Source organism: Halichoerus grypus, chromosome 5, assembly GCF_964656455.1.
Source record: "Halichoerus grypus chromosome 5, mHalGry1.hap1.1, whole genome shotgun sequence".
Lineage (NCBI taxonomy): Eukaryota > Metazoa > Chordata > Mammalia > Carnivora > Phocidae > Halichoerus > Halichoerus grypus.
This window is the reverse complement of record NC_135716.1, coordinates 159086409-159105096: the sequence shown is the minus strand read 5'-3', so window position 1 is coordinate 159105096 and position 18688 is coordinate 159086409. Positions and strand designations below refer to the sequence as shown.

At 50.3% G+C, this 18688-nt stretch overlaps 2 protein-coding genes across 3 annotated transcripts in view; one reads left to right on the top strand and one right to left on the bottom strand.

Annotated features, from left to right (window-relative positions):
- Positions 1-548: 548 nt before the first annotated feature.
- Positions 549-8862, top strand: DNALI1 (dynein axonemal light intermediate chain 1). Of its 2 annotated transcripts, none has more exons than XM_036119070.2 (6): positions 549-703; positions 1230-1375; positions 3182-3351; positions 4317-4495; positions 4807-4971; positions 6839-8862. In XM_036119070.2, the coding sequence occupies exons 1-6, from the start codon at positions 623-625 to the stop codon at positions 6872-6874; spliced, it is 777 nt and encodes a 258-aa protein (XP_035974963.1). In that variant the 5' UTR covers positions 549-622; the 3' UTR covers positions 6875-8862. The 2 variants fall into 2 exon arrangements, with proteins under 2 accessions (XP_035974963.1, XP_077929522.1); XM_078073396.1 differs by having other exon boundaries at positions 4239-4495.
- GNL2 (G protein nucleolar 2) overlaps positions 8606-18688 on the bottom strand; it is a 24305-nt gene continuing 14222 nt past the window's right edge. The window contains exons 9-16 of the mRNA XM_036119067.2: positions 16212-16340; positions 15416-15520; positions 14481-14639; positions 13831-13944; positions 10492-10943; positions 10111-10190; positions 9452-9537; positions 8606-8803 (exon numbers count right to left, since the gene is read on the bottom strand). Coding sequence (XP_035974960.1) covers positions 8651-8803; positions 9452-9537; positions 10111-10190; positions 10492-10943; positions 13831-13944; positions 14481-14639; positions 15416-15520; positions 16212-16340 — 1278 coding nt within the window. The 3' untranslated portion in view covers positions 8606-8650. The remainder of the gene's footprint in view (positions 8804-9451; positions 9538-10110; positions 10191-10491; positions 10944-13830; positions 13945-14480; positions 14640-15415; positions 15521-16211; positions 16341-18688) is intronic.

Sequence of the window (18688 nt, the reverse complement as noted above, 5' to 3'; positions counted from 1 at the left end):
CCAATGCGGGGCTCGATCCCAGGACCCTGACATCATGACCTGAGCCGAAGGCAGACGCTCAAGGACTGAGCCACCCAGGCGCCCCCTAAAAACACTTTCTTTAAAATATTTTTATTTTCAAGTCATCTCTACAGCCAGTGGTGGGGCTTGAACTCACTACCCCCAGATCAAAAGTCTCACGCTCCACTGACTGAGCCAGCCGGACGCCCCCAAAACAAATACTTTTTAAAACCTGGGAACTCCAGGTGCCTTCCTCTGGGAATCTTCCCCAAGCCTTCATTGAGGAGTCACATGACTCCCATTTTGCAGGTGACAAAATTGGGGGTCAGCTAAGGGGATCTGCCACCTCATTCAAATTGCGAGCGAGATGCAGCGCAGGGACTCGAACTCCTGTTTTGCATGTTTCCAAGAGTATCAAGGCGACCTGGTGAGCAGGAACCCAGATAAGGTAAGCACAAGGAGAATTTTTCACGGAGGCTGAGCGGAAACTCCGTGCTGCTGGCCCCGCCCCACTCCGAAACCCCGCCCAGGCCACGGGGAGGGGAGAGGAGGTTTCCATGGTGACGGCAAACAAGGCGCACACTCGAGGGGCCGCGGCCGGGCTACTACCACCGTCGCCGCCATGATCCCCCCTGCGGACTCTCTGCTCAAGTATGACACCCCGGTGTTGGTGAGCCGGAATACGGAGAAGCGGAGCCCCAAAGTAAGGACGGGTCTTAGGGGGCGGGGGAGCCCGGAAGCTCCAATGGGGAAAGATCCCTGCGATAAGGATCCCGGGTCCCGAGAGACGTGGGCTGCAGCAACTGGGAGCAAAGGGAATTGGGACGGGGGAAGGAAGATGGGAGAGCGGCACAAGAAGCGCAGATGGGTGACCCCAGAGAGCAGATTTAGGATGAGGAAGGAAGTCACAAAGATGGATGGGGCTCACTCTTTTTCATAGTAGTCTGGTCCAAGAATAGATCTGGTAGTGCTTGCTCGCTCCATCACTAGAGGGCTGAGCACCTGTGCCAGAAACATTGGTTCCAGGAGATACAGGCCTTGGGCTAGGATGGGACCAAAGACTTCATGGCTTCCTTCAGCTAAGACATAACTTCTGAGAAGAGAGATGGGGAAAGTGAGCTGGGAAGAGGGGAAGGGTGTTTAGAAGACCTGGGGCAACCCAGAGGGCTTGGATATGTGGAGTTCAGTGTCTGAATCACCTCCTGCCCTAACTTGTCCATTCTTCTCAGGCACGGCCCCTGAAAGTCAGCCCCCAGCAGCCTGGACCCTCCGGTCCAGTCCCACAGCCACCAAAGACCAAGCTCCCCTCAACTTCTTGTGTCCCAGATCCTACAAAGCAGGCAGAAGAAATCTTGAATGCCATCCTACCCCCAAGGTAAAAACATAGGTGCAGTGGCTTCGAGAAGGCCCAGGCTTTGCATCCCAGAACTTGGGAATGTAGGAAGAGGCACCCTGTCTCTCTGTTCCTGGCCAGGATTTCCTCCCAGCATCCCAGAACTCCTAGAGCTTGCAGATGGCTGGATCCTGGAAGGGTGGGTGGAGACCTCTTCTCTATCCTCCTCTTTTCCTGAGTGCTCAAACAGGCTCCTGGCTTTAAATACCACCTACATGCTGATGGCTCCCAAATGTGTATTTCCAGCCCTGTCCTTTCCTCTAAACTCCAGACCCATGTATTTTACAGCTTCCTCATTATCTTCATGAAGGTGTCTCCTGGGCATCTCAAACTCAGCATGTCCAAACTAAATCATGATGTCCCCCTCTCCCAACCTACTCATCCCCAGTCTTCTTTCTACAAGTGGCTCAGGCCACCCTTCATTCCTTTTGGTCTCTCACATCACATGTCCTATCCTTCATCAAATTATTTTGGCTCTACCTTCAAATTTATATCCCAAATCTAACCACTTTCCACCCCCTCTGCTTCCACCATTTTGTCCTCATCACTGTTTGTCACCTACAGTGGTCTCCTATCTGAAAACCTTGCTTGCATTCTTTGCCCCTACAATCTATTCTCCAAACAGCCCCAAAATCCTAAGCCAGATCATGCCAGTCTTCTGCCAGGAACTCTTTAATGGCTTCCCATGTCACTCCAACTAAAATCCAAAGTCCTTACAATGACCTGCAAGAGTTGGCACGATCTGGCCCCTCATATATCCATGATCTCGTCTCCTGTTATTCTCCTTCTTGTTCAGTGTGCTGATGCCACAGGGGCCTCTGCTGTCTCTGGAATACTTCCATCACCCTTCCACCTCAGGGCCTTGACAGTTGCTGTTCTTACTGCCAAGGATACTCTTCCCCCAATGTCCACCTCATCCCCTTCCGTCTCTTTACTCAGGTCTTGCTCAAACGTGATTTCCTCAAGGGGGCCTTCCTTGAGAATCCTTATAAAAGAGCACCTTCTCTCTTCTTCACCATCCCCTTACCCTGCTCCCTCCTTCTGCAGCCACGTGTATCACTATCTGTCATGCTTAGTCAACTATTTTTATGTAATAAGTTGACAGCACAGTTTCTAAGACTGTAATGAAAAGAGTGACTGCCGTCTCGTCCGAGATGGAAGCCAAAGAAGGGAGGGGGGATTTTTCAGGTGATTCCCTCCTGTCAATAAATGGAAATCCTCTCCCCATGGTGATTCTACCCTCCGGCTCCCTCCTTGTGATTCCGGAAGCTGGCCAAGCCTCTGACACAAGGTTTATTGGGGGGCGGGGGGTGGATGAGCGGGGAGGGGACCACATAGTTGCACGCCTTCAGGAAGCTCCCCACTGCACACTTTTGCCCCTTTCTGGCTGGCACAAGGTTTATGGTGCCCTGTGTCTCCCACCCCACAAGTCAGTGGGGAATTCTCACTGGGCCTTCTTTTCCAATCAAGCAATAAGGTCTATGAATCTGTCCTCAACCCATTAGGAGGGTAAGATCTGGAACATGGGTGATGATTTCACAGACAGCCGTAGGAGGGTAGAGATTGCCCAGCTCCCAGGTAGAGGCCCCGTGGAGGCGGCTTAGTGGGTGTGGCTATGGAGCCCCACACTCCCCAAGGAAGAGAGAGGGATGGAAGCTTCTGGTGGGTTGGTGACAGAGCTGCCCCTTTGTTCCTGCTCAGGCAGAGAACCCAAAGGGCCATCTCTGCTCACGTCCCGAGGCCCCTCTAGCTGTAGGTTTGCTCAGCCTGGCTGTGTCTGTGCCACAGGGAATGGGTGGAGGACACACAGCTATGGATCCAGCAGGTGTCCAGCACCCCCAGCACCAGGATGGATGTGGTGCATCTCCAGGAGCAGCTGGACCTGAAGCTGCAGCAGCGGCAGGCCAGAGAGACCGGCATCTGCCCCGTGCGCAGGGAGCTCTACTCGCAGTGTTTCGGTGAGTGGCCTGGCGCGGGCTGGCGTTGGGGGGATACGCGGTCCTCTCCCACCTCCTGCCCTTCCCCTTGAGCACAAACCCAAGCCCTGAGTATCCCTGAGCTGAAGCCCACCCCATCCTGGAATCGTTTTTTCTCCCCCTCCCCAACCCCCGCCCCAGGATCTGCTAAATGCACCCCCATCCCCGTCATCTGCCAGCCAACCTGACCCCCCAGTTCCTAACCTCTTAGCAAATGTTTGAAGACGAGAACTTCCATTTTGAATTTTAAAAAAATAGTTTTTTAATAATAAGCATGTTAGTTTTTTAATCAGAAAGGCTAAATGTTCTGTATTTATATCCATCCATCAACATTCAGCCCTTGGCCCAGAAAAATATTTCGGGATAATTTGCTATTAACTGACAGTCACAAAAGATTTAAGTGATAGTGTCAAATGGCTGTCCCCCAGCCCAAACTCACTGGCCCGTGCGGACTCTGACATTCAAACTGCTGCCAAACCTGCGGCCAGCAGGCTCCCTTCAGTCTGAGGATGACGATGGTCAGCACCCATGGAAGAGATGTGTGGGCAAGCTCTGATTCCTACTGTTGGCAGCCCCAAGCCCGTCCAGCCACCGGGGCACACAGGATTTCCCAGCTGCCTTAAAGCAGCCACCATCCTCAGACTGAAAAGTCCGATTTCTCTGACTCGTACCCTGGGGTTTCTACCTGCGGGTCGGTAAGGGGAGCCTCCCAGCTACAAGCAAACCCGAGGGCTCCTGTCTCCCTCTGCCCTGGGCTCGCCGACTGCCCATCCTCCCACGTGCCACCTTCAGAGCAGCAGTTGTCTGGCAAGGCTCCTGGGGCCTCTGTCTCCGAGTGGGGAGGACACACGCTACCCCGTCCCCGGTAGGAAGGGCGGTGAGCCCCAGACGTGGTGCAGTCTCCCTCCCGCCTGCCCTCCTGAACTCCTTGTTGTGCGCTTTGGAAGACGAGCTGATCCGAGAGGTCACCATCAACTGTGCGGAGAGGGGGTTGCTGTTGCTGCGAGTCCGGGACGAGATCCGCATGACCATCGCCGCCTATCAGACCTTGTACGAGAGCAGCGTGGCCTTCGGCATGAGGAAGGCGCTGCAGGCCGAGCAGGGGAAGTCCGACATGGAGAGGAAAGTGAGTGGGGCTGACCACGAGGCCTCCGCCCTCCGGGAACTCTTCTGTCCAGCTCAGGACCACAGGGTTGCCATTCCAGACGAAAGTCTGGCCTCCGAGGGGGCCCTGGCCATCCAGTCAGTGGGGACCCCTGGGTTCAGAGTGCACGGGCCCGCCTGGTGCTTGCCAGTCACCAGCCTCCCACTGGGTGGCAGCACAGACCCTGGCACCCTCAGCCTGGGCGGCTGCATCCCAGGTCCCCTCCACCCAGGCACTCACACCGCCCTGTCCTCTTGGCGGAGGCCCAGGATGACCCGAGTTTCCGTCCTCAGATTGCAGAATTGGAAACAGAAAAGAGAGATTTGGAGAGGCAAGTGAACGAGCAGAAGGCCAAGTGTGAGGCCACCGAGAAGCGGGAGATCGAGAGGAGACTGGTGGAGGAGAAGAAGCACAACGAGGAGATTCAGTTCCTCAAGCGCACGAATCAGCAGCTGAAGGTGGGCCCCCCGCTCCCCAACCTCCCCCACAGCAGGCCCAGGTGGAGGGGCTCCTGCCTGCCGCCCCCCAGCCGTGCAGGGGGCCAGGCGGCTCCGTTTCCTACAGAGGATTCAGCAGACTTGTCCCCGCGCACTGACAAGGAGTGAAGGAGTGAAGGAGTGAAGGGAGCTGATGTGGGGGCGGGGGTGAGGGTTCACTATGCAGCTTCTGCGTGCATCTGGCCCTGGATTCCCACAACACCTCAGCCCGGCTCTGCAGTGGAGGGTTTGTTTTCCCTTGAAAAAAAGTTGCCCCTCCTCCAGGAGAGGTGGATATGGCAGAAAGTGGAACTTCTCTCCCATGACAGCTGATATTTTGGAGCCTTCCTAGCATGGACTGGATCTCTTCAGCAGGCTTTCATGGGAGGCCTTTCCTGCCTGCAGCCCTTCTGAGGCATGGCATTTGGGATGGGCAGGGAAGGCCCTTTGAGAGGGAAGAACCATTTCAAATTAGGAACCTTCCCCAGGTGTGTGGTCAGAGGAGCTCAACGGTAGGTGTTTTTCCTCAAAGTCCCTTTGCCAGTGGTTTACATTTAACCAGCTGAGCTGGAGCGGGGCCAGGCGTGTGAAACTCCAGGCTCTCTGTGGGATCTGAAACTTCTCTAAGGCTGGGCCCTAGACCAGCATCATCACCGGGGAACTTTTAGAAATACAAGTCATTGGGCCCATCCCAGATCGACTGAATCAGAAACGTTGGGGTTGGGGCAACAGCCTAACAAGGTCTGCAGGCGATTCTGGTGCTTACTGAAGTTTGAGAACCATTGTTCTAGATATAGGACCTGTTGATGTTTGGTGGCAGTCTTCCATGGCCCTGGTCAGAGGGGCCCCTGGATGCTGTCTCCCTTTCCTCCCTAGTCTCATGGAAAGCTTACATTCTTGTGACTGGCAGGCTTCTTGGGGCTCCAAGGAGGACAGGCACTTGAGATAAGGAAGGGCTTGTATGAACTGCTAGTGCAGGACAACAGGTTTTCCTGTTGCTGAGTTTAACAAAGAAAAGCTAGAAACTTCACAGCCAGACATGAATCTGTTTACTTAGCAGCTTCTGAAGCTGCGTGCCTTATCTGCCATGTTCCTTTATCATAAGCCCGAGTTCCTCAGTTCCTCCTACAGTACCAGCAGCAGGAGCAAAGCGGAACACCTTGGCATCTTTCTAACATTTCCAAGCAACCTTGTCATCCCCAGGGTGAAGGACTCTTTAGAAGTGAGTTATTTTTATTGGCTCCAAGCTGCACTGCAAATAAAGCAGTGCTTGCTGTCCCCAGGATAGACCTACTTAAAGATCTGTCCACATACCATGATAGTAAATTGTTTTACTGGCTGCCGGAGGAGCAGAGTAAATAACTCCCAAGTGTCTTAAGCTTTACATACAAGATGGACAGCTCCCTACTTACTGGTAGCAATTTTCTCTAATTGGGTGTCAAGTTGTCTAAGTGGCTGAAAAATGGCTGTTTCCAAAACCTCTCGTCCCAGCACAGAGCTCCCAGGATCCCGAACCAGAGAGCCAGATGTTTACCTTAGCATTTCAGGCCTGAAATCTGAGCCATAAAAAACCACTATTTCAACAACTTTTATTCAATTTCCTTTTCAGTGCTTTATATTTTATGCAGAGCCATTATTGTATGGAAACCAGGACAGCTCTGGTTTCTCCTAATGTAGCAAGACTGGATGCCAAGCCCGAAACCAGCTAATCTAGGAAATACAGAATTGGGAATGGAGGGAAAAACACTTGGCGGGGCAGCATTGGATTCTTCTTCCCAGGGACTTTATCACCTCTCAGCTGAAGGCTGCAAGCTTCAAGTTATTAATGGAGTTTGTTTTTGTTTTTCAGGCCCAACTGGAAGGCATTATTGCACCAAAGAAGTGATCATTTCCACATGGGTCTCGGCAAGCACTGCTACCCCATCCTAAGCCTGTTGTAATAAAAAAAAGCTAGTTTCCTGAGTGAACAGGCCATACCCTCCCCCTGGTCCCCACCTACACGTTTGTCAGAAGTCACACGTGGCCCCAGTGGCAAGGAACACTTAGGTCTGGCAGCCAGGCTCCTGGCTGGGCAGTGGAAGGTGGTGCAGCCGACGGTCTCTGTATGTGGCCAACCTTGGGATTTGCCAACTCAGAAAGTAAGGCTTTCTGCCATATCCCTCGCAGGTGAAACTGCCTTCCCACCACTGCTCCATACTATCAATTATTTCTAGCCGAATGAGCCGCCTCCCTGTCCCATTTCTGGTCCATGATGCATCTTGTATCTGACCTTGGGCTGCTGTGTGGCCTCAGTCTTTCCCTTGAGGTCTTTCACCATCCCTACCCTGGTGCGGGTCTAGTGACTCATGCTGGAGTTGTGTGTTTATACTAGGTCATTCTACCCCTGCCCGCCAAGCCCACCCCAGCCTCTTCCCTAGTCTCAGACTGCCCAGGTGAGGCAGCAATGGCAGCCAAAGCCAGGGCTTCTGAGAAAGTAAATGTTTACTGGGAAGAAACACAAGTCACGAGGTCCACTGTGAGGGGCCTGCACCTCAGGAGCCCTGATTTGGTTTGTTCATCTTACTCTGCAGAAAATCACACCCTGACCCTATACCCCTCTAACTAGCTATGTTTGATGAACAACTGGAGAGGTACCCAAACCTCACATGCAGCTCTAATTATTAATGAGGAGGCTATGGCCTGTAGACTGCATTTTACTATTCCTCCTAAGTTAAACTCAAAGTTCAGAGGCCCAGGGCTGCTCCTGGTTTCGTAGACCCAGAAGAGTAAGTGAGCAACACAGATCTTTCATTTAGGGCAGTCCAGGGTGGGCTAGCGCAGCAAGATGAGTGACTGCCATCCTTCACGCACGCTGCACGAGCAACACGTAGGAAGGCACGCACGTGTCCGCTCAGCTGGAGCGCCGCAAGTTGCGCAGTATTCCCGAGGAGGTGTCAAGAAGGACCCTCCTTAGGGGAGCTCTCACCGAACATCATCCCTGTTGAGGTTCCAAGGCTCCCTGAAAGAAGGGCAGGCCGAAAAGAAGAGCTGGATGCCGGGTCAAACATGCCCTGTGCCTCTCATCTCAGACTGGAAGCCAGCTGTTATCCCGTCCCGGTGTCCTGAGGCATTCTAAGACTCCACTAAAATCACCTGTCTGGGCTGCCGTTTTCATGGGAAAGAACTCTGTTTGTTGAGATGTGCCAGTCCCGGGACTCCCTGACAGTAAAGTACCTGTGTCCTCACTGCGTCCATCTAACAGACTGGGAGGGACAGCTGAAGTGGCATTTTTCCCTCCTATTTTAAAGCCTGGGCCACATACACTACATCCTTGAGATTTTCTTGTTTTCACACCTCTGTTCCAAACTAACTGCCAGTATAAAAGGAATTCCACCCTTTCCATTCTGTAGACCTCATCTCGGTATCTGTCAGAGATCTGCATGCCATGGGTACGCTCTGGAGGAACTAAGAGGGCTCATTTAAGTGTCGGAAGTGCCACTGGACCCCATCACCTAAAGCCTTGGGGGTGTAGGGACTTTATTTTCACCAGCACCGGTGAAGGGTTTCAACTGTCAAACCTCAGAACAAATGCATCATGGCCTTGGAAATGCCGACTGGGCTTGAAGAGAAGGAACAGTTTCTCATTGTATATTTTTGTATAATTTAATAAACTTTTAAAACGTTACTGCTTATGTTTGAATTTTTTGTGTCTGTGTTTCTGTCCTTCTGAGTCATTGGTCTTCTTTTTGTTCCGGTTCCTATTTTTCACGTTGTGGGTTTCATAGTAACGCACACCAACTTTCCTGGATTGCTGCTGCCGCGCTGCTCGCCTCCGCTGTAAACAATGGCAAAAGGAAAAAAAAAAAAAAAAACCAAAAGACCAAAAAAAAAACCAATCAATCATGGCAAAGTCACAGAAGAGGCCCCTCTGTTTCTCTGTGCTCCCTTCCTGTGCTGCTCCCCCAAGAACTAGAAGCAGCGCTAGTAACAAGCAAGGGCTCCCCTCACAGACCCAAGTGTGCCCTTCCACCGTAACTCGTGACACGCCCCATTCTAGACTGTCGTTTGGTCCGTCCTCCCTGCTGGAATCTCTTCTTCTACACTCCTGACAAGTGGTCCTCTAAGGGTGAACACTTCCAGGAACAAGCTCTTCTCTTCCCAGGAGGGCCCACCCCAGCTCTGATGAGCCCAGTTACAAAGCTGACGGCAGGGATCCATCTGCCTACACAGCTCTGCTCACCACAGAAAACCAGCACACCCTTCTAGAGGATAGTCCACATGTTTGAGGACAGCGATCGAGAACTCAAGGACCGCCATCCACTGGGCCGACTCTTGATCCTATGGAACTGATCTCAACTAGGTCACCTAGAACTGGGGTTTCGAGAATTCAACTCCAGACCACCAGTTTTGGAAAGTGTGTCTCTTAGGAAACTGGTTTCTCCTCTCCACTTCCTGGGTGATGTTTAAGACCAAAACCACGTACTTCCCTAGATGTAAGCATCCTGCGAGTTTTATTTGGATGGTCCTCTTCCCTCTGTGCCTTCCTCTTCTTTCCCTTTTTGGTAGGTGCTGGAAACACAACACACGAACACACAGAGAAGAAACAGGACTTTCAAACTTTCAAAACTTTGTGTGTGAATGCTAAGGTAGGAATGAGCTTGATGTGTTGGAGGAAGAAGGCCAGTGAACATGGAGTGTGGCAGGCACGGTGCAGAGGAAAGCAGGGGGTGGCCAGGAGGGCGCCAAGCCAGGAGGCCCTTGCAGGCCACGCCAGGGTTTGCATTTATGCCACGGAAACACACTTTCCACATAGAAGCTGTGAGTCCAATGGAGTAAAGAATAGATACCTGACCCATCCCACCTCCCACAAAAAAATCTGGCTGACCCACCCCTAGATTGTAAGGTTACTAATGGACTCTTTTTACAGGAAGCTTCCCGAATTAATCCCAAGAAATGTGCAGAATGAAAAGTGAATAATCTAAGCTGTACGACAAACAGCATATAGAACAGGGTCATCTGCCAGTAATGATAAGCACCTGTGCGGGTGACAGCACACTCTCCAAATTTAGAGATTAAAGTTACATTTCCCACAGTTTTAAAGATGCACACCACACCTAAGCGGTATGACGAATTTAACTTTACCTGTGTCTTCTACAACTTCTTCAGCTGCTCTTTGTTCTTCAGATTTTGCAAAAACCTTTTCACTTAGTCCCTTGGATATTCTGCAACAGAAAAGCCAAGTAACAAAGCTGCCCATCACTCCCCTCAGCTGCCCAAATCAGGTGCCAACCCAGGGGCAGGAGGCAACGCCCCGCAGTCCCGGCAGCTCCCTGGGCCTTGGTCAGAGGCAGACCTACGCTGCTCATACTTCAGGGAGCTGCAGCTTAGAAATGGACAGACCACTTCCTAAAAAATGGCATTAACTCCCTTCCACCTCCCAGAAAAATACTGCTGCAGTCCCCATGGCAAGTGTCTCAGAAAGGAACGAGCAAACCACAATTTGTGAGAAGACGAGGATACTACCTGACTGCTGAAAACTTCTTAGCTTTGGCTTTGTTTAAAAACTTCTGATATTTAGCAATCTTTTCATCCAGTGCTTTAATAACTGCCTTGGTGTCATTTGCCACGTGTTCTTCCTGGGACTCCGGGCAAGACTCCCCTTCCTCGCCTCCTGGTTGCTTCTGTTCCTCCTCCTCCTCCTCTTCGGAAAAGCTCTCAAGCGCTTCATCGATATCGGACATCTCCAGAGGGACCAGGTCATCCCCAGAAAACTGAGGCACGACATTGATTTTGCCGAAGTTCTGCCGAACCCGTGCCAGAATCTGCTGCATTTCTGAGTCGGTGTCACAGTGACTGTTCTCTTTCTCCTTCTCAGTGACAGGCTCTGCGGCTTCACCTACAGCTGCTGCGACTTCCTCTTCTGTGTTCTTCTGGCTTGTCTCTGTGGCAACTTCCAAAGATGAGGAGGATGGGAGCTATTCAGGCCAAAGAGGGGTGCAGGCGGGGGAGAGAAATGGGATCAGAAAATAAAAACCATTTCTGGACAGCTTGCTCTCAAGGAGGCAGTCCTCTTCTCGGGACTAAGGGAAAGAACTGAAAACCCCCACCCTGGAGTCACGGTGTTCATCTACCGTAGGCCGAGGTGCATTACACCCAGAAGCCGCTACTCAGAGATCAGAGGCATTAAGCTGCGGTTCCAGAGGATGAGCCCGCTGTGAGTATTGAACCACTCAAACCATCCGCCATGCACCCTCCCCAAGGAGGGGAACGGATGGGGCTGTGGAGATAGGCACACCCAAGAGGGCCCACACAACTGCTCTAGAGGGAAAGCAGAGCACTCAGCGGGGGGTGCCAGGGAGGCCCCTGGAGGAAAGGCAGGAAAGGAGGGAAGCTGGTGAGGTGAGGCCAGAAGGAGCCGAGATGTGGGGGGACACTGAAACGACCCGCCTCTCTGAGGTAACAGCAAAGGAGAAGTGGGTGCCAGGCTTTATCCTGGTGCTTCGCATTTGTAGTATCATTTTATCCTTACAGCTGAGACTCACGGAACTTCCGGTGATTTTCCGAAGGCAAGAGTGGCTACACAAAGTGCTCAATAAATCAGGAATCCAGAAAATTCAGGAAATTGTATACAAAATTTGTAGGTCCATTTTTATACCTTTTTCCAAAGCTAAGTTTTTAGCTTTTGGATTCTGAAAGAGTTTCAGCCACTACCAGAAAGTAAAAAAGAAAATCGCAGCCTGGGGGAACTAATGATCTAAAACTCAATGACCAGACATGGAGGAAGAGTTCAAGCTAACCCCGCTGTGTGCACACAGGGTCACAACAGACCCTGCCACACCTCCTCCTTCCTCACCCCTGGTGGCTAACGCACCAATGCACCCCCCAGCTGCTTCCCGCCATGTCTCCCGCCATGTCTCCTGCCCCTGGCATCGGGGTCCAGCCCCATGACTTCCCCCCAGCGCTCGGGCCATGGCAGGCGGCTCCCGCCTCGGGCGCTCCGGGTGTGCCACCACCTTCACCTGTCCCGCTCTCCCCTCAAGACAGGCCCTCGGCTCCTGCCTCGTACCATTAAGGTCTCTGCCAAAATGCCACTTCCTCAGAGGCCACCCCCACTCACCCCACATACGAGAACACGCCTCCATCTCCCAAGGCCATTACCCTGGTTTTGTCTTCCTCACAGTAAGCAGTGCTTCCTGACATTCTCTATTTATCTGTTTCCTGTCTGCCTCCCTGTGGTGTCAGAATATATGTCTGGTCTTGGCACAAAAGCTCTAAACCCCTTGGTATTTCCTGAGTAAAAAAGGGGTGTCTGTCGTTCTTCATAACAAACCCCTTTCCACCAGCCCGGAGTTTATGCTGATGAGATGCTCACAGTGGAGCCTCGCTTCAGAACGGGGGCTGGTCACCAGAAAGCCCAAGTACTTGATGAGAGGGCTAGAGATGGAGTTCAATCACCGATGGCCAATATTTTAATCAATCAGGCCAATGTAACGGAACCTCCGTGAGAAGCCCTGAAGGATAGGGTCTGGGGAGCTTCTGGGTTGAATGAACTGATGTGCCACCCACAACTCCACACCTGGCCCTATGCATCTCTTCCATTTGGCTATTCCTGAGCTGTACCCTCTACAATAAAGTGGCCATCATGAACCACTTTTCTGAGTTCTAGGAGTCATTTTAGCAAATTATCAAACCTTAGAACCTCTGACTTTGTAGTTGGCTGGGCGGAAGTGCAGGGACTTGGGAACCCCATCTGCAGCTGGCCTCTGAAGCGGGGACCATCTTGTGGGACTGAACCCTTAACCTGTGGGTCTGTGCTAACTCTTGGAGGTAATGTCAGAATTGAACTGAATTGCTGGATACCCAACTGGTGTCAGAGAACTGCAGAGCTGGGATGGAGACGGTACCAGAGCATCCACAGACACAGAAGGGCAAGGGGCAGGGACTCATCTGCTTCCACTGTAGGACCGCTAGCGCCCAGCAGAGCGCCCGGCACGCAGGAGCTCCTCAGTGCACCGGTGCCGAAGGAATGAACGAATGAACGAACGCCACGTGAAGAAGATGGGAGAGGATTGGGTTTGGGGTTTTTTTGGCTCTTTGGGGGTCTTAGCGGGGAGAGGGCAAAAGTTAACATCGTTTCAGGTATGTTGATTCTGAAATGCTGGAGAACATATTCAACTGGAAGTTTCCAGCTGAGAACTGAAACTCTGGGAACAGACACGAACCCAAAAAAGCATTAGCATGGAAGCGAAACTTAAAGCCACCTCTTCCAAAGGCTTGGCAGAGTTCTGAAAAAGAGCCTAGGAATAGAAAAGCAAAGGGCCACAGCTGGAGCCTTGTGGCAGTCCACTGCCAGGGGGAGGGAAACGCAGCAGAAGGGAAGCTTCTCAATCCAGCCCAGAGGCCCCAAATCTAAGGCTTCTTTCCTGGCTATAAACTGTACCACTCTCCTTTCCCACCTGATTACGAGCCTCTTGAGGGCAAGGGCTGTGTTATTTACTCCTACGTTCCGTGCCTAGCATATGGTTGGGCCTAACAAATAAATGTTAAGTCAATCCTGGAAATGCCTCTGCTCCTCATGCATAAGGAAAGACAAAGGATCGGAAGAGCACTTACAGTTAGAGCCCTCTTCATTCAAGGCCCTAAAGACTGGTATTTAGACTTGGTCTTCTATCAGAGATCTACTTTCTGATCTCCAAATGCTACCCCCTGACAAGGTCATAGCAACGACTCTACGGGATGGGAAACAGTGGAAGGAAACACCCCCAAAGAAAACAGGTGCTCCATAAAGGAAGGCAATCAAAGCCATGAGGCCTAGGTCAGTAACCACGCTTTCCAGAAGGCGGACCCACCCTGTTCTCTTACCTGGGAGGCTGCAGGGGGCTCCGCATTGGGCGGCTTGACAAAGAAAGGAATCCGGCCCCTCTGCCAGTCATTGAGAACCATCTTACCCACAGTCTGCAAGTCAGGCTCTCCACCCTGTCACAGGAAGACACCGGTTACATTCAAAGAACAAAACCACCTCCCAGCATTTTAGCTGCCCTGGTTGTTCATCACCATCTGCTTGCCAAGTTTCATACCGCTCACACAACACATACAAAAAAGGGTCCAGGGGCGCCTGGCTGGCTCAGTCGGTGGAGCATGCAACCCTTCAAGCCCCACATTGGGTGTAGGGACTACTTAAAAATAAAATCTTTAGGAGCGCCCGGGTGCCTCAGTCGTTAAGTGTCTGCCTTCGGCTCAGGTCATGATCCCAGGGTCCTGGGATCGAGCCCTGCATCGGGCTCCCTGCTCAGCAAGAAGCCTGCTTCTCCCTCTCCCACTCCCCCTGCTTGTGTTCCCTCTCTCGCTGTCTCTGTCAAATAAATAAATAAAATCTTTAAAAATAAATAAACAGAATCCTTAAAATGGAACAGACAAAAAATCCCCCCCACCCCCCAAAGAAAAGAAGGCCCATAGCACATACACACGTCTGCCGTGGGTCCTGGTCTACATTTGCACAAACCCTCGCTCACCTTCAGTAACTTCCCAGTCCGGAACGCCAGCTTCTCAAGAAAGTCCTCAGCATTCTCCCAAGAATCAATTTTGTATGTCTTGCTGATATATTCCGGCTTTGCTCGTTCAAGTACAGCACCAATGTGGTCTTCAGGAGCCTTTATTTTTTCAACTTGAACCTAGATGTTAACAGGAAATTTCTGCCTTACAGACTTTACATGGAAACAGGGAAATTCACATTTTTAACAACATCTGAAAATAGATTTCAACACCACGATGCAAGTGGAGTGTAGCAGGGCCGGTCTCCGAGGTGGCCAGCCGCAGTCGGCTGAAAGGTCCCTGCACGCTGGCCACTGCCACAGAGCCCAGGACTCAGCGCTGACCCCTGCTCACCACAAACTAACTGTGTGGTTCTGCAAGCAGTCTCAAGTTGGACCGTCTCACGCTACTCACTTGTAGAAACAGCGAAAAGCCTGCCAATCCCAGGACACAAAGAGAACTCGATAGTTTAAGGAAAGAAGGGAGGAATGTGCACACGATGTATGGCCAGCAGCCCTGGCTAAGGTTAAGTGGAGCCATTTAAAGGTTTTGGTCATATTCAGAAACAAGTGAGGAAACGCCTGAGTTCCAAAATGACTCAGCCCATAAACCCTCGAAGATGAATGATCACTAAACATAAACAGGCCCCGCTTCTCTCTGGATCCCGTGTGTAAACTACAAACTCTTTTGTGGGATGACATTGACCAGATCTGCCCAGGGCTCCAGAGACTCCCCAGGCAGGCTTCAGTGGAATGGAGAGGCCGCCCTGCTGAGCGTCGTGTTCCTAAAGTCGTTCAGACGGGATGACCCCAAACTGCCTTCCCAATGAGTGAAACGCAAAGGTATCCAATGTTCCCCCACAGAATGCTCCCCACAAAGGTCAAACAAAGAGACTGTCAGGACCAAAAATACTCACCACCCCTTTCAGCACAATGTCTGTCTCCGAGTCTTCAGAGGGGTAAACCACACCTGGACAGTCGATAAGGAATATCCGACGCATCAAGGTGATATACTGCCAGACCTGAGGTCAGAAAGAAAGCTGGAAACTCCCCTGGGTCAAACACTCAGTCTAATCTCGCAAAGCTACAAAGTCTCTCCTCTACTTGGGCCTTGCATGAGGCACTTCCACTGAGTATAAACTGTTTCCACCAGCAAAGAGTCTAAAAGTAAGGCAGATAATACCAAGTCAACCTTTCCCTGACTTTTCAGAGTACTCTTCAAAGCTTAATACCGTCTGACTCCTCTTCCTTGCAGTAGAAGCATGCCGCTCCCCAAACACTCTATGCTTCAGGGTCTGTGCCCAGCTGCCAGAATCTACCGTAACACTGACTTTTCTTTCATAACCCAGGCACCAAATATTCTTGGGTTAGTTTTGTTTGTCAAATAAAAAGGCTGGAGTGACAATTTAAAACAGACTTAAAAATGAACAGCACCAATAAAAAATTTTTTAAAAATTAAAAAAAAAAAAAAAAAAATGAACAGCACCTCCCACATCATGCCAAAGGCACACAGTGCCATACAAAGTCCTCTCGGTCTTTACCCAAAAGGGCAGAGACAACTCTGGTACATTCCAAACTATCAATTGGAGACTAAACTCTCAATGGTGGCCTTCATTCAAAAGAAGTAGACAGAAATCTTCACGGCCTAAACACCCACCACCCATGGAAATAACACACGGAGACATAAGTAAGGCCCCCTGGAGCTGGACGTACCTTTGTTTCACCTGCAATGGGGGCCACGTTGCAAACTTTCTTGGAGCGCAATGTGTTTATCACAGAGCTCTTGCCAACATTTGGATAGCCAATGAACCCGACACTGATCTGCTTCTTGTCAGTGTGCAACTGTTCAAAAAAAGAATACATACCACATACACACAGTTATGAACATCCCCTGGGAAAAATAGGTTGTGTTACTTTGCTTTTATTAAACAAAGAATACAGGGCAAAAGTGTCACTAGAACTCGATCTAAAGCTTAGACACACACCACCTACATTGTCTGAGTGGGCTGCACACACACACACTTATTAATAAATCAGAGGTGACTCATTTCCTTGGTTGTCCATGTGTTATTGTTCTTGAATGTTTTAAGGTTCAAAGTATGTAGGTCGAGAAGCAAAGGAAGAAAGAACTTGTCATCAGTTTAGAATACCATCCACAGATACACCAACTGGCAATCCCAAGACCTATCCCTCATTTTCTCTGCACAATACGTTTTGCATTTTCACTGCCAAAAACAAACGACAGAAGAAGAAAAAAACAACCTCAGAAGTTAGACCACTGGGTGAGAGTCTCAAGGAGACAGAGCTCAACAACAGTCTATAGCTAGTTGAGGACTTCTGATTAAAGATGGCGGACCGAACGTCCACACTGGCCTCACTCGCGCCACAAACTCCACTATGATGACAGCAGTGGGAATGGACACATAGGAACCCCCAGAACCAGGCATATAAAACCAAAGAATGAGCTGGAAATGAGACAATAAAAACAAACATATGATGTTGGCAAAATACTAGCAGCTAAAAAGTAGTATCTAACTTGGCCCGCTACAAAGATAAAAGCTAAGGTAGAAAAACTAAAAATCCAGCAAAAATACTGCCAAAGAATCACAAAAACCCTCAGGAACTGGCAGGACAGCTACCACTAAGGGGGTCTGAAATCAAGACTAGCAAGACGTCTGCGGAGCAGTGACGCCGCTCTACCCCTCCGTCCCCCAGCACGGGCACCCAGCTTCTCTGCCCCAGCGCCTTACAGATACTGATTTTTTTTTGAAACCCTGCACCTCTGGAAAATATCTTTCATTCTCAGATCTAAATGGGAACCTAGATTTAGGGATAACAGCAGCTGAAGGCAAGCGTTCCCAGTGTGATTAACTGAAAGTCTTAAATATCGACAACCCTACCCCCGCTGAGTTCCCAGAACCCTGGCAGTCAAGCTTATACATCCCTGAGCTGGAGACTGGAAGACTCCTTTATGGGGAAAGTCACAGATCCAGGAGTAAAGACCTATAGACACTGATACCGAGGGTGCCCTCCAACAAAAGATTGGGTTTCTACCTAGTTACCCTACAGTGACGTCTATTATTCAATAGGCCCACCCCCCCCCAAAATTTCCATTGGCTTTTTAGTGGCTCACCCTTAAATATGAACAAAAAGCCAAGAATAACCAGAAATTTAAAGTGTGACACTAGTACAAGACAGAAAAATACAAAAAAAACTGGCAGGAAACAGAGTCAATGTAGGGAGAAAGGAAAATTTCAAAATACACTACCATTATCCTTCTCAGAAACAGATGATAGTTCATCGGTGAAACAAGAATAGGGGCAGGGCAATTCTTAAAAGTGAGAGGCAAAATAAATGTTGCTAAGAACAGCTAGATGATCAAGTCAGAGAAACGTCCCATAACATAGAGCAAAACATCACGAAGGCATTGAAATAAAGCAAAGAAAATTCAAGAATTAAGCCAAGAGATAAAACCAATTTCCTGAACGAAAACAGATGATGGGGTGGAGGGCGGGGGGATCCCAAGAAATAATACGGGACAACATCAGACAAAGTCCCGTCCAGTGCCTAACTCCCTGAACAGTGAAAGACTCACCTTAAAGCACATCACTGTGAAACTTTAAAACGGGAATTTTTTAAGAGATCCCAGCCACAACAGATCAGGAGTCACAATGGCCTCAGCTTTCTCAATGCCACACCAGAAGCCACCAGAAGACAATGTAGTGGTGCCCTCAGCATTCTGGGGACAAACAGTGTGAAGACAGAATAAAGGTATTTCCAAAACACAAGGTCTCAAAAAAGGTCTCCTCCAAGCACTGCTTCTCCAGAAGCTTTTGGAAAATATGTTCCATTAAAAGGAAGGAGTAAGCCAGGAAAGAAAAAAAAAACAAGAAAGAAGATCCTGTGTTGGATCCCTTGATCCCAATGAACAAGGGATCCAACCCAGGAGAGAGCCACGGGAATGCTCAGGATGACGGTGGAGGAGATCCCAGGAAGACGACTCTGCAGCCGTCCTAGGAGCAGCAGTCCCAACTGAAAGGGAGGTGCCCCAAGACTCTCAAAGCTCCCACTCTGCCAGAGGATTTGGTGACACGTTAGTGACAAAAGACAAGGAGCTAATTAACACCAGAGAAGACAGAAGATTCTATTAGAAAGGAATTATAATCACAGCACTGTGTGGATCAGCTGGG